The sequence below is a fragment of the Halictus rubicundus genome, chromosome 5, assembly GCF_050948215.1.
Source record: "Halictus rubicundus isolate RS-2024b chromosome 5, iyHalRubi1_principal, whole genome shotgun sequence".
Classification (NCBI taxonomy): Eukaryota; Metazoa; Arthropoda; class Insecta; order Hymenoptera; family Halictidae; genus Halictus; species Halictus rubicundus.
In genome coordinates, this window is record NC_135153.1 from 5,271,728 (window position 1) to 5,284,949 (window position 13,222).

Sequence of the window (13,222 nt, forward strand, 5' to 3'; positions counted from 1 at the left end):
TTAGGAGAACTTCTTCAAATATCTTGCTACTGACTTTTACACGAAAGACGCTGAAGCGCACAAAAATCCACAGTAATTAATAGACTGCGGATTTTATGCATTTATGGAAAAAATGAATAGCTGCAATGTAAAACAGTTGAGAGAATAAAACAATTAAAGGATGATGATAAACGTATTACATTGATTTCGCTATATATGTCGCCAAGGCCTGAATGATAAACGTCACGGAATTATCCCCACTACCGCGGAGTATACCCCGTGAGGGGCCACGAAGCTCGAGAAGTCTCGGTAAACATAGCACGGCGTTGTTGTTGATATATATCGAGAATTCACTGTATTTTCAGCTTTTTATAAAATTTTGAAAGAAAACAAGGTATTTGGCTGCTGTGCCTTAAAATTCTCGAAGAAAATGATTATTTCGCGTGAAGATCCGCAGTCTATTTATTAATCCTACAAATCTGATACAACGGTGGGTATTCAGTATTACAGATTGAAGTGAATGAAGATCTGGAGTCGTGTCTGACCGCAAGCATTCCGAATCTACTTAGGGCCTTACCAAAACGCCCGCGTCGAACGGCGCCTCCTCTAGCTTCCTGTCGATCCGCGAATCGATCGATCGCGCGGCGGGACAGTTTGAACGTTCGTCGGGGGACGTGAAATCGGAAATTCTCGGATACGATGAAAGAAGCGGAGGATAGGTTTTCCGGTTTTCTATGGTGTTTACCGTGAGGAATCGGTTACGTGGTCGATAGGAAACGGGGAACGGAATTCCTCCGATCCGAGAATAGCATAAGGGAGGCGGAGATCGCGTTTCGTTGGTAGTCGGCGAGGAATCGACCAGTGAAGAGCCGGGATAAAATCGGGACGACAGCCAACAAGGCGACAAGCAATTATAGAATTGGATTGGATCGAGGCGTTCGAGGAGGCTCGCGACGCCGGTTTCGTTTTATTTTAGCTTAGGCTTTCGAAGGCATCCGGTTCTGCATTCTCATCGCGGATCAACGCGACGATTACAGTGAGTGTTGTCCCCCTTTGAACCCGTAATTGTCGTTTCCTCTCCGCTTCGGGCTGCGTTTGTTGTTGAATAAATGTTGTAAACGAGCGACCAGGCGCTTCGACGGTGCGTAGTTCGAACGCGAGAACGGTGAAGTGCGGTGCTCCGGTGCGCGAACTCGGACACGGATCCTGTTTCTCGCGAAACGACTACGGTTTCCACCTCTTTTGCGAACCAAGATTACAAACCTGGCCCGTCCTCCACTTCCGCTTTCTTCCTCTCCTGATCGTCGACTCGCAGTAGACACGGCACGACCGTGATCAGACTGGCCGAGCGTGTCGGTGGCTGCTATCTTTTCGTCGGAGCTTAGGTAAATCAGTGAGTTTTCAAATAATTTTCGCTTGTTACGCAAGTGTATCGATAACGCGCCGATAGTGAAATTATCCTGAATCGCTGTCAAACGTAATAAAGTAATGGCGGTCTAGGCAACAATATTTTCCATCGCGCCGTAACGTTACATGATCTCGTACCCACCGAGAACGGTCAAAGGAGGCATTCTCATCGAACAAGATTTAATAATGCAATAGATTATTAATTATAGTTAGATTATCAACGCAGTTGAAATATTCAGTTCAGGCCACTCGCTTAGGTCGAGACGACGGGTACCTCTATCGACGTCGCGGACTATCGTCGGTGCCGAATGTTCCGGGTTGTTTCTAATCGATTTTCCACATTGATCAGGTCCGAAGGGGCGACGAACAGTTCGTGAAAAGGGAGCGGAGAAGCACCAGCCGTCATCATGGAGGCGATAAAGAAAAAAATTGCGGCGCTGAAGATGGAGATGGACGCCGCGAACGAGAAGGTCGAGACGAACGAGACCAAAGCGAGACAGGAGAATATGCGCGCTGATAGTCTGAACGACGACAAGAACGACCTGCAGAAGAAACTGGCCCAGCTCGAGCGGGATTACGTAGTTGCCAAGGCCAATTTAGAGCAGTCCACCGCCGATTTGGAGCAGTGCGAGAAATCATGGTCTAGGGTGGGCAAAGACGGCGAACCTATTCAGAAGAATATTATTCACTTGAACTGTTACAAACTTTCGAAAATACATTTTCCATTGACAGGCCGAGCAAGATCGTACTTCCCTGACGAAAAGAGTGCAGGAGATCGAAGCGTCGCTCACGAAGAAAGAAGAACTGCGTCTTACTGCTCAGACGAAGCTCGGACGAGCGACAGAACTCGCCGACGATGCTCAGAGGTTCTTACCGACAATGCTAGTCCCTCGTTTCCGCGTGTCATTTTGATTTCTAACGAAAATTCTGTCTCTGCAACGAAAAGCAAACGTTCGCTCGAAATCAACAGAGTCATTCTTAACTTCGTTTGGTTGCTTGTAAAAGTTGTTTGTGAATAAAGACTAGCTAAACGTGGCTGGACACGAAGTTCAGCTCTGGAGCTGAATTTTTCTTGTAGCGAATTCAACCGAGCCGGGCGTTAACACATTTTGGTTCGCAGAATGTGTAAAGTGATGGAAGACAGAGGTCGACTCGACGAGGAGCGCACGGAGAAGCTGATGCAAGAGCTGAAAGATGCCAGACTGATCGCCGAGGACGCGGACGCCAAGTCTGACGAGATCTCGAAGAAGCTGCAGTTCGTTGAAGAGGAGCTGGAAGCAGCCGAGGAGAGAGTGAAAACCAGCGAGGCGTTTGTATAATTTCGTTACACAATTTCTTCCGATTGTCTCTCGAACAAGTTGCATAAACATATTGTGAACGCGCCAACAGGAAAATCATCGAACGAGAGGATGAGCTGTTCATCGTGCAAAACATCGTTAAATCCTTAGAAGTATCCGAGGAGAAGGTATTTGCACTGTACTCGACGCGTTAATCTGACGGAAAGTTACATCGATTTAAAAATCTGCTGATTTAGGCCAACCAACGAGTGGAGGACTTCAAGATACAGTTGAAGGAGCTGAAAAAGAAGTTGAGGGCGGCCGAGAAACGCGCCATTCTCGCTGAGAGAACAGTGAAGAATCTGCTGAAGGAAGTAGACATGAAGGAAGGTAAATTCGGCCGTATTGCCTGTACCGTTATGTTGTTCCGTGTTATGGTATATTTGCAAGCGTTTTGTTAACGACGATTCTCTTGCAGACGAGCTCAGAGAAGAAAAGGAGAAGTACAAGGCGGTTTGCGACGACATGGACGCCACGTTCGCGGAAATGACCGGATACTAAAACCCCGGGAACGGATGGAGTTTCATTTATTTTGTTATTCTGTGCCTCTTTCGCTTGTTTGCTACATTTAACATGGTTGCCATGCTTCGGTCGTCTGCCTCCAGCTACGCCGACTCGACACGTTCTAGCGTTTTGCTAATGATTCGGATGCTTCACGATTCATTCGCTACACGGATTCTGCAACTAACAGGCGAATAAACGATCGCAAATATCGCTAGTTTATTAACACGAAGACCAAAGTATCTTCCGCTGGACCGCTTTGCTTCGCTTTGATAACGCTCGACCGGTTGCTGCTGCCTAACCGGCCCGATTTGCTTCGAAAACGATAGTCTTTCTTGTTTTCTTTTTCTTTGGATAGAATTAACGATAGACCATGTATTTTTCTTTCAGAGGTTTCAGGGAGGAGATCGCGATACGTGAAAGCAAGCACGACTCTGTGCCCCCTTTTTATCATTGTATAACGAATCCGAATTTTCAATAAACGGTATTTAAAAAATTACACCCGCTCGTCTCATCATTTGTTCTTCGCTGTCCGAATATTGTGCTCTCAGGAGGTTAAATAGAGAAAAGTAAATGTCTCCCAACTTCGTCGATTCTCATTCGCCGCTTACATATAGATTTTCGAAATATTGGACATTTTTTTTTTTGAGAAACGATCATGGAGTCTTGTGAAATTTCAAACAAAAACTGAGATCCGATAAATTATTTTTATTACAATCTACGCGAATTTTGTTGTAACAATAAGATAGAATTTGGACGTTTATTTCTCGTCCGCATAATATGTTTATTCGTGACTGAAAAATTGTAATTTTAGTACCTGTTAACGTGGTTCCGTGTGAACCGGCCGACGGGAAGAATATAAACGTCTAGAGAAGTCGAGGAATCCGTTTGCGTCTAACTAAAGAAACGGACTGTTAGGTTCTTTTGCATTTCTTTGTGTCTATAAAGCATTGTCCTCGCCGGTCACCGAGTGCAGTAACCCGCGAGCTTTGCTTTGAAAGACCGTAGGGACTCGGTCTCGAGGAAACCGATTTTTCAAACGCCAGTACGTAAAAAAAATCCCACAATTCCCTCACGAACAAACGCCGAACAACAGTCTCGCTAAAGTGTTCACGTGTTTGAGCATTAACGATACTTTCGGAAGTGAATTCAAGTGTTCTAGAAATCGAACGAGGTTACTGTCTGATCGATGTGTCGTCTTTTTGTAACAATGAAAACAAAAATATCCATCTTATCAAAACGCTTTCCAAGAAATCAAATTTTTCTTCGCCCATGCATAAAAGTCCCATTTCTCAAACTGTATGTAAAGTCAACTTACCGGATGCGTTTAATCCGCACATTAGAATAATTTATCATATTTCGATAGTGAGTTCTTTTTTCGCGACGAACAAAAAAAGGAAAGAGTTTCATGTTGGACAATTATTTATACGTTTTTCTTCGTGTTATAGGTGAAAGTAGTCTGGAGTTGTTGAGATACTGTTTCTGAAAATTGCGAGGCAATTAATCGAATTAACAAATTCTCTTAAATACAGGCGCAGCTTCTTTCGGGGTATTCGTGATCGAACGGCGGCGCGATGAACGCGATTAAAAAGCGCCTGCAGACTCTGAAAATCGAGAAGGATCTGGCGATGGATAAGGCGGACATGTGCGACCAACAGGCGAAGGAGGCGAATCGGCGAGAAGAGAAGCTGAAAGACGAGGTGCGCGAATTGGCGAAGAAACTGGTACAAATGGAGCGTGATTTGGAGCTGAGCAAGGCCCAGTTGGAGAAGTCGAATAGAGATCTGGAGCAAAAGGAGAGGGTCTATATCGTGGTTAGTAAATGACGACACGCCTACGTTGATATCTTGATTTCAGTGTTTCGTACATTTGACACGGGACATTCTGTTTGATTTCGTGGACAGACTCAATCGGAATTGGCAGTTTTGAACAGAAAAATGCAGCAGTGTATACACAACATGGAGAAATCGGAGGAACGCCGTCTGACGGCTCAAGCGAAGCTGGCGCAGGCGATGGAGACTGCCGAGGATGCGAAACGGTTAGTGACCTTCAAACGAATTACTAACTTGAAAGTACACAGCATTACTTTACCTCGCGATCAGGAAATCTAGCCTCTCCTAAGGTAAACTAATCAATCCTGCGTGAACTTCAGTTACTACACTTCACATATTTATTGCCAAGTATTTTATATTTTAATATTTTATTATTTAATATTTTAACCCTTTGCACTCGAAGCTATTTTAACTCCAAAACGAAACATTTTTCATGTTATACATACGAAAATGGTGCAATTTACTCGTACAATACGGAAATGTTTAGTCGTTTATTAAATACAAACAAATTTAATAATGCAAACAATATTTTGAATAACGATACAGCAATTTTTAGTGGTGCCTTACAGTCACCATTCGAGTGGTAAGGGTTAATATTTTTGTATATTTTAAGTATTTTATCATTAAAGTCAAAATATAGAAAACTCGAGTTGAATGGATATTTTTCACTAGGAGCAACCCCAATAATTTGAAGCCTAATTGATCCTTTTATTATTGACTAACGAAGCCGTATATCAACCATCTGGTTTTAGTAGAGAAAAATTCGGAAGAACGCGTTACCTTTTTTTATGGATCAAGTCAGTCCAGTAATTCTTGTTGGAAATGTCAGGTGATTCGGGACGATTCGATTGACGATGGGCATGATTTCTTCTAGCATTTGCAAAGTGCTAGAGAATAGAAGCAAGCAGGACGAGGAGAGGATGGACCAGTTGATGGCACAATTGAAAGAAGCGAGGCTGATTGCTGAGGACGCGGACACGAAATCGGACGAGATCTCGAGGAAGCTAGTTTTCGTGGAGGACGAATTGGAAGCTGCCGAGGAGAGAGTGAAATCGAGCGAGGCGTGAGTACGCAAATGAATTGATTGGAAAGAAATGTTCATTATTTCTATAATTCGTAGGAAGATTATGGAACGAGAAGACGAACTGTTCATCGTTGGCAATATATTGAAATCTCTCGAAGTATCCGAAGAAAAAGTAATTGTTATTTTAACGATCCGCAAGCTTTTACTGGTTACCACGATCTAATATGTTTCGCTTCTCGTAGGCTAATCAAAGGGTGGAAGAGTTCAAATTGCAGTTGAAGGAGTTGAAAGCGAAATTGAAAACTGCCGAAAAGAGGGCCATCATCGCCGAGAAGATGGTGAAAGTATTCTCGAAGGAACTGGATGCGAGAGAAGGTTATTCTCAAGAACGTCTTATGTTTTTCCTTTACATTTTTATTTATTACTTACTTGTTTGTTGTTTCCCCAGATTTTCTGTTCAGAGAAAAAGAAAAATACAAATACATCTGCGACGACATGGACTCCACGTTCTCCGAACTGACTGGATACTAGTCAAGCTTCTGTCAAAATATTATTTTCGACATCAGTGTGCATTTATTTTGTGCCCTTTTTATTCAAATTAAAATTTAAACCACCGTTTATTTTCGTATTTAACATTATTCGTCATTGATAACGCTTTAACAGTAGAATTACCTAAATGCGACTACATATATTATTTTAAAATTCCGCCAAAATTGAATTTATTTGGATCTCGCGCGAGTATAATATATGCTTGAACAAAGAAGTTCGTTAAAAAATTTTTCACGAGGACATTTTTATAGTTCTAGTTGTTAAATTAGATGCACGTTATTTAGAAAGAACTAGATAAACGACAGCCCTTCGTAATTGTAAATTTTAGTATAAAATGTCCTGAATTTATTGGGTCGTAACGTAAATAAATTCGGTTGTGTTCAACATTTTTATGTACTAACAAGCTACACAGTTATATTCGATCGATTATACAGGGTGTTCGACTACAGGTGGGGGAAAATTTAAGGGGTGGTTCTCCAAGACGATATAAGACGAAAATGAAGAATAACAAATTGCGATTTCGGCTTTATTTTTTAGTTATTATCAATTAAATATCCGCCCTAAATGCGGCAACCTGACCAACAGAGGTGTACATTGTTTATGTCATAGAGGCGCGCGGTAGTCACAAATCAAAGGGGGTTCTCGCTCGCACCCAATGGTTAGGCTTTGGCGTCGCACACATTAGCCAATAATTCGGCTAGAACCGAAAATTTGTTTGAATGAACCAATCGGACGGTTTACACTCGCATACTTGCTGAATTCCTACCAGGTGACTTCTAGTGAGGCACGTGGAGTATCTGTCACTTGATACGCGACTGTCGCATGACGTAAGCAACGTACACCTCTGTTGGTCGGGTTGCCGCATTTCAGGCGGATTTTTAATTGTTAATGACTAAAAAATGAATTTCCGCCTTATATTGTCATGGAGAACCACCCCTTAGATTTTCTCCCACCTGTAGTCGAACACCCTGTATATACTGCGGGTGGTTTCTTGTTATGTAAAATTATATACATTTGCAATGAATCGTAACTGAATCCTTAGAGTGAGAACATGTTTCGTGGTTTCAACCGAAATTATTTACGTCACAACTTAATAAATACATTCATTTTGCACATATCGTGCGTTCTTAAGAAAAGTGACACAATTCGAACATTTTTGAACTCATTTGCATCGTAAGGAAATATGAAAAGAAGGCCTTTATCACCAAACTTTTTTTTATTATATTTAAGTAGAAAAATGACTACAAGTAAAAGAACTTCATATTTCAGCATGATAAGAAAAAAAATTGAGCGTATATATACGCTCCGGTGATAGCGACCAGGAAAATTGAGCGTACATATACGCTAATGATGCAAATGGGTTAAATGTCTTTTATTCGTTCACTAGCTTTGAAGTCGCTCTAATTTTTCGCAGTAAAAACGTCACAATTCTGATTCAACCTTTCAACAATTACTCGTTGGAAAAACGACACAACTCAAAATATATTTATTATTAAAAATTATAATAATAAATATATAACTTGTGGTGTATTTTCTAACTAAAGTACATGATAATCAACCCAGTATCTAAATAACAACAAATTATTGTATGTCTCTAAGTTGGTTATATACAATAAAAAAAAAAAAATTGGCAATTTTAGGTAATTTTCAAATGTCTCTCCTGTAAAATTTACTTTTCTTGACTTATGTCACTTTTCCTATGAATGAACGATATATTGAATGAAATAAAATTCATTGAAGATCTCGAGGCTCAGGGCAATGATAAGAAATAGTTTTCGGGCACCACTCTTTATGCTGATAACTATTTAATGCGCAACTATTGATAATATAACTATTTGTGGATTTCGATGAAATTTTACTGTCTCGCTACGTTTCTATTTGCCGTTTCGATAGAGATGAATATTAAATACAATTTAACCGAATGGTTGCGTTCTTAAAGTACAATTTTGAGGATCCTCTTAAGGGTTAGAAAAGATTTTCATTTCTGGTCGTACGATTGGCGAATTCGGGGGGGGGGGGGGTTGAAATGAAACGCCGTGGTAGTCTGGATTGTTTTATAATACTTTACAGGATATCAATTTATTTTATCGATTCTACGATCGACACAATGCTTTGAGACGCCATACCACCGACTAGATACAGTTTTCAGTTGTGGCCACGTCGTTTCGCTGTTCTCGGGCGGTCGCTCGAAACAGGGAAGAAAAATTGGCGACGCCCTGGCGTTGAACAGCACGGTGGCCACGCTTCGCAGGCACACGAACACACACGCACACCGTCGCATTCGCACCGTGGATTTTTTCCTCTAGTTCTCCCCCGTACCTTTTGTTTTTACAACGACGCTAATAGTAGTTACAGTAATAATTGTTCGTTTGATTTGCTCGTTGTCCACGCCTCCGTTCGATCGCAAACGCGGACAAAACCGGTGACGTAACTTCGAACGCGTCGATTAGGAAATAGAAAGCTGACGCGCAGGGGAAACTGGTCCGAATTCTACGTGCCCAGAGAATTTTCGACAGACGATCGAGCCGCGCGATCCAATTTGATTTTTCATTCGAACGCGTCGCCGTAAAGTTGCGATCATTTTCGATCCCGCCGATTCGTGGATCCTGCAACGATATTTATTCATTCAGATCCTCGTGTTAGGATCGATCGTGCCGTCCGCGCGGGTCCGTGGACCTTTCGATGTATTTCGAGTTTCGAGGCGTCGCAAGTTACGTCACCGTATTAATTAAAACACATCGTTCGTAGCGTCGCGGGGCTCGATTGTTCGACCCAACGATTAACGAAGAGATAATTACGCTCGTCGGTTTGGTGATGCGTTGATTGGCCGAGGCGACGAACATTTACAACCGGGTTGTCACTTGCGAAACGCCGTCAGATCGAGTCCTGACAGGGCATCGGATTCGGCAACTAAATCAGCACGTTCTCAAAGAAATCTGATGATCCTCGGGCATAAACTTGTCCTACATTATCCATTCGAACTACTTCTCGTTTCTATGTATGTACACTGTCGCTCAAAAGTTTGGAGTACGTATTCTAATTTCGAAACGAACGCTGTAGTTTCGATCAATTTCTACCGTTCTCTCTCGCAGTTAATACGAAATTAATGTGATTGCAATAATGGATCGAATGGCAGAGACAGTTCCAAATTTTTGAGCGGCAGAAATCGATTTGAAGCAATTTGAATACAAGCACAAACAGGAAAATCCTAGGATCAGAGAACAGACGTAGAAGATATCAACCGAACGTGAAAAGCAAATCGTTCTTTCGTTTGAAGAATGAAATAAATAGCAAACTAGAGAACGATACAGTCATTTCTCGATATATGTCCCAAATATCTAGCGGATAAAAGTCGTAGAGCTATCCCCACTGCCGCGGGCTATTCCCCGTGAGGGGCCACGAAGCTCGAGTGGCCTCGGTCGCCGAGGAGTGTATCAAACAATAGTATCTTCTAGCCGATATATGTCCCTGGGTAGACCTGTGTTATTTTTACGTTCCTCGGCGTCCGAGGCCTCTCGAGCTTCGCAACCCCTCACGGGGTATACCCCGCGGTAGTGGGGATAATTCCGCGACATTTATCACCCAGGCCTTGGCGACATATATAGAGAAATCACTGTATATCGTATTTCAGATAAAAGATCGTAATGAGTTCCACGAGATAATTCTCAGGAACAGAACAAACGTTCGTCGCCTTGGAGAAATGAATTTTGTTTTTTCATCCAGTGTAATGTCCAAAGGTTCCAAGATGTTCTCGGAAGTGGAAAAACAATCGGATAGCGAAAGAACTGGTTAAAAAACGTACGCAGTCGTCGTACGACGGAGGTTAATCGGCCGGTGACATAATAAAACATGTACAAAAATCTGTTATCGTTCAATAAACGATACCCGCTTCCCGCACAGGGCCTAACAAATTAATCGAACTCTACGAGTTTGATTGACGTGCTTCTCGTATATACATTCATGTAATAATGTATGCGCATACACGCGCTTTAAGTACATATATATATTTATATAAATTTATATATACGCATACCTACGCCCTCGTCTTCGCAGTGTCGCGCACACTTCCGGAACTTAGCTGTTATTAAATTATACACTGCGGTCCAAAAGCTTAGGCTCGCCTCTTTCACCCAAAGTAAAGTAATTCAAAGTACCGTGAAAGCTAAAAAATAGAATATAAACTTTTAACTGTCAAACTTCAATTCTAAAACGAAAGAATCATTATATATTTAGTTTAATAATCATCTTCAACGTTTGAATTCAAGTCCAAACATTCTAAGATAGTATAAGGATAAAGAGTCTACTCATTTTTACTTCATACTTCATATCGATCAATTTTACTCTATTTGCAATGTTGCATTTTAAAGAAACGCATCTTACAATGAAAATAGAGAGAAATCAAACGTTCTATGAAACTTCAATTTTAAGGAGAAAGAATTATTATATGTTTATCTTAATAATCATCTTCAACGTTTGAATTAAAGCCAAAAAAATTCTAAGACAGAATAAAAATGAAATAAATAAATTCCATCAATAAATTTTATCCTATTTTTATGTCACATTTTAAAGAAATGCGTCTCGCTGAACGAAAGAACATATGTAAGAAATAAGTTGAAAAATGCACGTCCATAAATTCCTAGCGTTCAACGTGAAATCGAAAAATAATTTTGCGCGAACACGGAGAATTTTGGGAACGAGGTCCTAAGTTTTTGAAGAGCAGCGCGTTCAATGTCTCGAACAGAAATGCAGCGTGTTCGCGTAGCAACGGTTTTTTGGTAAAATACATCGAAAAAACGTGTTTAGCCTAGGGATCGCTCGGGATCGCGTAAAATTATTGTTATCGGAAATAGGAAGTGATCGGCCGTGTTTTTGGCACACTCGAGTAGTTTGCGGAATGGCAGTGTCGTGGAACTTTCGGAACTCTCCGCCGCCGAACAAGATACGCAGAAACGTGCGCGCGGCGCGGCGCGGCGGCAATAGCGTTTATTTTTACTTTCGAAATCAGTCTGAGGGTACGCTTGAATTCGTTGCGGGTCACTCGGAGACTCTTCTTCCGTTTCTCTCGGTTTCGAATCCGACAAAATCGATATGCTTTTGAACGTTGTCGCCGAGTTTACAATTACTTTTACGCTAGGAGATCCGTGTCTCGCTGGAAAACATTTAACTGTAAATATCTTTCGTGACTTTTCGAGGTGCGAAACGAAAGTACCGAAACACACTTCAGATCGTACCTAAAGTTAATAAAATCGTTGGTTTCAGTCGACTTTTTCCAAAGCGTATAACAGGTATTTCGAATACAAACGTGTAAACCTTTGTCCCTCGCAGTTGTGATTTCTCAGTCGTCAAGTACAAAAAGTAAAAACACGTAATATCGCGTACCAAAGGATTGTAAAATTCTGAGTTGCAATCCGTGTCGCCAGATCAAGACTTGTTCCCCCACTCCCCATTTCCCCTTCTACCGCGCTATTCCCCACGCTTCCGCCGCGGTCGGATCAAGACTTGTTCCCCCACCCTGACTTCCCCTTCTACCGTGCTATTCCGCCACGGCTCGGTCACGTGATGCGTCTCTGTCGTGTATACTCCGGTACTGGCAGAAAGAGAGAGAGAGAGAGAGGGTAACTATTTCCCCTCAATTCGTGCTCCCCTTATCTGGCGACACTGGCTGCAACTGGAGAAAAGACGATTTTTTTCCCGACAACTATTGCTCCTCAAGATGTTCGAGTCATGTGATTATATTTGACCGCCATGTTTGCATCCAAAAAATTCGAGAAAGACTCTCTCAGGTAGATCGAACGAATACAAACGAGTAGACGTTCGGCGATTATAGTCTCAGCCTGCGAGATAACAGGTCTAGCGATTCGATGCTAAACTATTGTGACAATAATGGTTCACAATTATTGACGTAACGCAATGAACACTTGCCTTTCGTTGAGAATCTGTAGCGCTGGTTCCATGAATATCGTTTGCGTAATGGGAGTATGGCTTTCTTCTCTTCCTCCAGAACACGGTAAAGTCTACTTCGGTTGGGGCCCCTCAAACGCTTGCTTCCCCCACCAACCTTTCTTTCGCGCCTTCGTCGCGTTTACTGGTGTCTCGTGTCTTCGTTGCCCCACCGTATGTACGTAGCAATACACCGTCGCGCGTCGTAGCAATACACCGTCGCGCGTCGTAGCAATACACCGTCGCAGGTCGTAGCAATACGCGACAGGCGAAGCGCGTCCTTTCTCGATGGTAACGGCGCTTACTGGAAGGGGACAGTGGGCGCTACGGTGGGGACGGTCTAATTGGTTTAATAAAGATCAATACAATAGCACAAAACATCCTGACATTATTAAAAACTGAATGACAATCACTAGACAAAGGATTTCTCAGATTTAATCGAGCAAATCTCTTGGGTAACGAAACGAATAATGTCCCTTCAATTTGAGTCCTCGGTTGAGCTACTGTTTGCAGTAATGATGGGAAGGTGGGAACATGTACAGTATGATGCGTTTTTAGCGGAATGAAGAAGAGGGAGAACGGGCCAACTGTGGCCCGCGGGCAGCGGGTTGGACAGCCCTGGTCTAAACTATCTCGTATTTACGTTGATGAAC

The 13,222-nt window shown here is 42.2% G+C and overlaps 2 protein-coding genes and 1 long non-coding RNA gene across 4 annotated transcripts; 2 read left to right on the forward strand and 1 right to left on the reverse strand.

The window, feature by feature from the left end:
* The first annotated feature begins 849 nt into the window (after positions 1–849).
* On the forward strand, positions 850–3,723 carry LOC143353966 (tropomyosin). Of its 2 annotated transcripts, none has more exons than XM_076787588.1 (7): positions 850–1,015; positions 1,736–2,033; positions 2,119–2,252; positions 2,507–2,695; positions 2,776–2,851; positions 2,921–3,053; positions 3,142–3,723. In XM_076787588.1, exons 2-7 carry the CDS (start codon positions 1,794–1,796, stop codon positions 3,222–3,224), a joined length of 855 nt encoding a protein of 284 aa, XP_076643703.1. In that variant the 5' UTR covers positions 850–1,015; positions 1,736–1,793; the 3' UTR covers positions 3,225–3,723. The 2 variants fall into 2 exon arrangements, with proteins under 2 accessions (XP_076643703.1, XP_076643704.1); XM_076787589.1 differs by lacking the exon at positions 850–1,015 and adding an exon at positions 1,045–1,364.
* Positions 3,724–4,783: 1,060 nt separating this feature from the next.
* On the forward strand, positions 4,784–6,689 carry LOC143353994 (tropomyosin). The gene is made up of 6 exons (XM_076787645.1): positions 4,784–5,038; positions 5,129–5,262; positions 5,931–6,119; positions 6,177–6,252; positions 6,323–6,455; positions 6,529–6,689. The coding sequence occupies exons 1-6, from the start codon at positions 4,799–4,801 to the stop codon at positions 6,609–6,611; spliced, it is 855 nt and encodes a 284-aa protein (XP_076643760.1). The 5' UTR covers positions 4,784–4,798; the 3' UTR covers positions 6,612–6,689.
* Positions 6,690–8,672: 1,983 nt separating this feature from the next.
* Positions 8,673–12,681, reverse strand: LOC143353967 (uncharacterized). The gene is made up of 2 exons (XR_013082238.1): positions 12,552–12,681; positions 8,673–10,791 (listed from the first exon to the last, which is right to left on the reverse strand). It is a non-coding gene; the product is annotated as an uncharacterized LOC143353967 (long non-coding RNA).
* Between the last annotated feature and the right edge of the window lie 541 nt (positions 12,682–13,222).